The following is a 5,019-nucleotide window of genomic DNA, read 5'->3' on the forward strand; positions in this document are numbered from 1 at the left end:
CGCAAATATGCCTGCTGAAATCATTTTATGTGTTTGTATTTCTCTTGTTCCAAATAACAATTCTTGAGTTAAAGTAGGAAACATGTTTGAATTTGAAACAAATTTCAGCATGCTGAGTAAGGAGCAGAATAGGAAACCGGGTTCAGTGGGGCCATTGTGTGTTATAAATTCCTTCTCTAGAGAGCCACTCCCCAAAGATGATCTTCACAGAAAGGTAAAAGAGCTTAATATATCAGCTGTTCATTTGGTTCTCTGTAAATCATGAGACTATGATTCTCTTTTCAACTGTCAAGTTTCCTGTTGCTTTGTCAGTTTATGTAAGCAAGAGAACTATAAAAGTGAAAGCCTGAAGAAGTCCATGACTGATTTCATTATGTTCTTCTCCTGAAAGGGTCAGCAGTTCTATGCATCCTCACTGTATTATATTTGTTTTCCTCTGAGATCTGAGATGAGAGTTCTCACTCTGATATAGAAGATGGTGTTCAACAATGCAGATTTTTCTGATACCCATCTGGTATCTTCAGGTAACGTAAAGCTCACCTGACTCATAAAGCTCCTCTATTTCCTCCTTCCAACCCTCTCTAGTTTTATATTAGTTTAAATTCCACTTAATATGTGAATTATGAAACTATTCTTCCTCCAGAATCAAAGCCTAGTTTTTTCCTGAGAACTTACAAGCACATGTTACTTTAAAAATGTATTAGAACTCTTCAAGTAGTTTGCCAGTTCCCCATATGTAGAGATCTATGTAGGAGTTGGGGGCCCTAGGTCAGGGAAAATCCCAGTGAGTGTGATTACACTCTGGTTCAATGGAACTTCAAGTGATGGACTGCCTCTGTTGTTACTTTCTGTTACTTATAGGGGATCGAAGACTTTCCTGCTTGAGATTTAATTTAATTTAAATTTAATTCCTGCTTGAGATTGCAAAATTTGAGGAACAGCTTTTGTGAGCACAGTCAACTTTGATGTAGCTTTATAAATGATGCATATTTGACTTTGCTGTCTACTAGTATTTCATATCAATTTTGATCTTCATGAAAAGCATCACATAGATTAGGAATTGATTATGATGTATACGGCAATGTTTGATGTGAGAACAATATAATAGAACTTAGCTCCTTAACTTTCTTTGTAAAATAAGGCAGATTGTAACTCTTTTTGAGTGTATTTTTACTGAAGAGAGGTATTGAAGTGCATGATGTCTAGATTTTTATTTTAATAATAGATTTTATTTAATCATTCTAAAATGAATATAGGGATATTTCACATAACCAAACACAATAAAACTAAAATCAGTCAAATTACAAACATCTGTATCTATTTATATTGTCCCCAAATAAGCTCGACATATTTCTCTCACAAAGAGAGCAAGAATATTAAATATCAATAATATCAATATCTTTCTATGTTACAATTATTTAGCTGTGTTTATTCATTCCTTCTTCATTCATTGCTCAACCTAAAAATTGTAGATCTGGCACACTTGACTATTGTCACTCCGAAATAACTTTGATTATAAACATTAGGATGACAGAAGATTTTTTATTTTATTTACTATGTTCAGAACAGACTTAGGAATATATGAAAATCATGGGAATATCACTGCATGGATTATGGTACTTTGTTATTTACTGTCACATAGAATGATCTGTGCCTAAGCAAGGAATCTGGCTAATGAACAATACTATAAGGCTATCTGCAATATGGAAATCTGTTATTTTTGCAGCTTTAAAAAAAAAAGAATATTCCAAGGTAAATAATTGTTCTAGCTCTGTGAGTGAATTCATCCTTTTGGGCTTCCCTTATACCTGGGAAATTCAGATTCTCCTTTTCTCAATCTTCTGTGGAACTTATATTCTGACACTGACTGGAAATCTGTGCATTATCTGTGCTGTGAGGTGGGACCATCGCCTACAAACTCCAATGTACATCCTGCTGGCCAATTTCTCCTTCCTGGAGATCTGCTTTATCACCTCCACTGTCCCCAAAATGCTAGCCAACTTGCTGTCTGAGACCAGAACCATCTGCTTCTATGGCTGCTTCCTCCAGTTCTACTTCTTCTTCTCCGAGGGCACCGCTGAGACCTTCTTCTTGTCTGCCATGGCCTTTGACAGGTTTCTTGCTATCTGCAGGCCCCTGCACTACCCCACTGTCATGACTGCTCAGCGCTGCATCAGAATAGGAGCTGGGTGCTGGGTGTGTGGCTTCTTATACTTCCTCTTGCCTATTTACCTCATCTCTCAGCTCCCATTTTGTTGTTCAAATAAGATTGATCACTTCCTGTGTGACCCAGGACCTCTTATGAAGCTGTCCTGTGTGCCAGCTCCTGCTACTGAGATCATCTGTGCCATCTATAACTCAGTCCTCATTTTCTCCACCTTATTCTTCATTACCAGCTCCTATACCTTGGTGATCAGAGCTGTGCTCAGGGTCCCCTCAGCCGAAGGTCGGCATAAGGCCTTCTCCACGTGTGGCTCCCATCTGGCTGTGGTGTCCCTGTTTTATGGCTCTATCATGGTTGTATATGTAAGCCCCACAGCAGGAAATCCAGCAGGGATCCAAAAATATGTGACTTTGTTCTATTCTGTGTTAACTCCACTTTTCAACCCTTTGATCTACAGTCTTCGAAATAAAGAAATGAAGGCAGCTCTGAGAAAGATATTTAGAATTGTAAGATTTAGACAAAGGCATGAAAGAAATATTTGAAGAATTTGTTTACAACTGAAATGGTATAGGGATATAAGTAATTGCAAATTTAACATTCACTTGTATTTATTGAATTAGGAAAATGTCTTTTGGTGAGAACAGGTATATATTCAATTATAATTTAATGTTATTAAGTTAACCTGGCATCTGTCCATTTTGCCATTAGAGAGAAAAATTTACATTGAACATAAAATTTTTCAAAGCTCAGAAAAAATGATCACTCCTATTTCTGATATTTAGATTTAATACTAGTTAAAATTTTGTTGTCACTCTTATAGATGTATACATATCAATCTATACTGTATTTTACATTTATTAGTAATATTTTTCTGATGAGTCGAATCTACCATATGCTAAATTTACAAAAACCATGCAGATTTTTCTGATACCCATCTGGTATCTTCAGGTAATGTACAGCTCACCTGACTCATAAAGCTCCTCTATTTCCTCCTTCCAACCCTCTCTAGTTTTATATTAGTTTAAATTCTACTTAATATGTGAATTATGAAACTATTCTTCCTCCAGAATCAAAGCCTAGTTTTTTCCTGAGAGCTTACAAGCAAATGTTACTTTAAAAATGTATTAGAACTCTTCAAGTAGTTTGCCAGTTCCCCATATGTAGAGATCTATGTAGGAGTTGGGGGCCCTAGGTCAGGGAAAATCCCAGTAAGTGAGTGTGATTACACTCTGGTTCAATGGAACTTCAAGTGATGGACTGCCTCTATTGTTACTTTCTGTTACTTGTAGGGGATCGAAGACAAGGAAATTTAATTCCTGCTTGAAATTGCAAAATTTGAGGAACAGCTTTTGTGAGCACAGTCAACTTTGATGTAGCTTTATAAATGATGTATATTTGACTTTGCTGTCTACTAATATTTCATATCAATTGTGATCTTATTGAAGAAGACCATTGAGTGTGTTATGAAGGACAATATTAGATTGTAACAGTTGGTTCCTTAAGCTTCTTGGGAAAATATGGCAGATTGTGAGTAACTCTATTGCATTCAGACATTATTAACATTAACCAACTTTCCTAACATGCTGTCTTTTACTTATTGTTTTATGGGATATCTTTGTATAATGAATGCTATTTGTTTATTTGAAATTATTTTGGCATTTCTTTTCCCATAATTCATGAAATTTTTTGTTTTCCAGATTTTTAAAATTTTTTTCAGATGTTTTTTAAAATTCAATTAAAATTCTTAATCCCTTTAAGATTTGCCTTTGATCTGCCTTGTTTAATGAAGTTTTCTAATCGGTAGCACAGCATTCTCCTATAAAGATTTTGGTATTTTTTTTATTCTGTATTTTCAAATCTGCTACCCATATTCTGATCTTTTTTAATCTTCAGAATATTTCTTATATGTCAAAGATGAGGATATTTTTGTGAATGGCTTTTTAAAATTTATTTCCTTTTGAAGAAAGACACTATTCCACATGTCAATTTTTCAAATTGAAAATATTTATAAAAACCCATTCTCTCTCTTTCCATGTATACATGTAACATGCACGTGCATATATGTAACATGTATGTGTATATACGTGTGTGCATCTATAAAATAGGTTTTACTTTCTTCTGTCTTCAGTTACAGTGGAGAAACAGAGTAACAAATGGGAAGGTAAATAGAAAATTGAGGGAGGAGACAAGAGAAAAAATTTACTTGGATAGAAGGCTAGACTACAGGCAGCTATTAATATGAAATCTGGAGAAGATATAATCACATGTGAATAAATTATAGATAGGGAAAGAATTACAAAATATTCACACATGCATGCATATATTCTGAATAGAAAGACACCAAATGGGGGATCCCTGGGTGGTGCAGCGGTTTAGCGCCTGCCTTTGGCCCAGGGCGCGATCCTGGAGACTGGGGATTGAATCCCACGTGGGGCTCCCGGTGCATGGAGCCTGCTTCTCCCTCTGCCTGTGTTTCTGCCTCTCTCTCTCTCATTCTATGTGACTATCATAAATAAATAAAAATTTAAAAAAAATTAAAAAAAAGAAAGACACCAAATGAAACAAAGAGAAATAAGTAGACACTAAGATATTTAGACATTTCCACACACACATAGAAATAGTAGAATACATGAAGAAAAACATGAAGAGGGAAAATTCAAAGTTGATGGCAAACGTTATAGGAAATTATTGAGGGCTTATGTGGGCTACAACTGTGTAACACTGTGCCACACACTGAATCTACAGGATCAATATGTGTTCTTATCTGTGATTACTTTGGAATTTAGATGAAGTTACTGGTTGTTCCTAAGTATGAATCCACTACTTTTCAAACTTCAAAGCTTATTATAAGAATA

General features: G+C 35.3%; 1 protein-coding gene across 1 annotated transcript; it reads left to right on the top strand.

The window, feature by feature from the left end:
- Positions 1–475: 475 nt before the first annotated feature.
- On the top strand, positions 476–2,706 carry LOC129512117 (olfactory receptor 11H6-like). The gene is made up of 2 exons (XM_055329403.1): positions 476–524; positions 1,727–2,706. The coding sequence occupies exons 1-2, from the start codon at positions 476–478 to the stop codon at positions 2,704–2,706; spliced, it is 1,029 nt and encodes a 342-aa protein (XP_055185378.1).
- The last annotated feature ends 2,313 nt before the right edge of the window (positions 2,707–5,019 follow it).

The sequence above is a fragment of the Nyctereutes procyonoides genome, unplaced genomic scaffold (assembly GCF_905146905.1).
Source record: "Nyctereutes procyonoides isolate TBG_1078 unplaced genomic scaffold, NYPRO_anot_genome, whole genome shotgun sequence".
Taxonomy (NCBI): domain Eukaryota; kingdom Metazoa; phylum Chordata; class Mammalia; order Carnivora; family Canidae; genus Nyctereutes; species Nyctereutes procyonoides.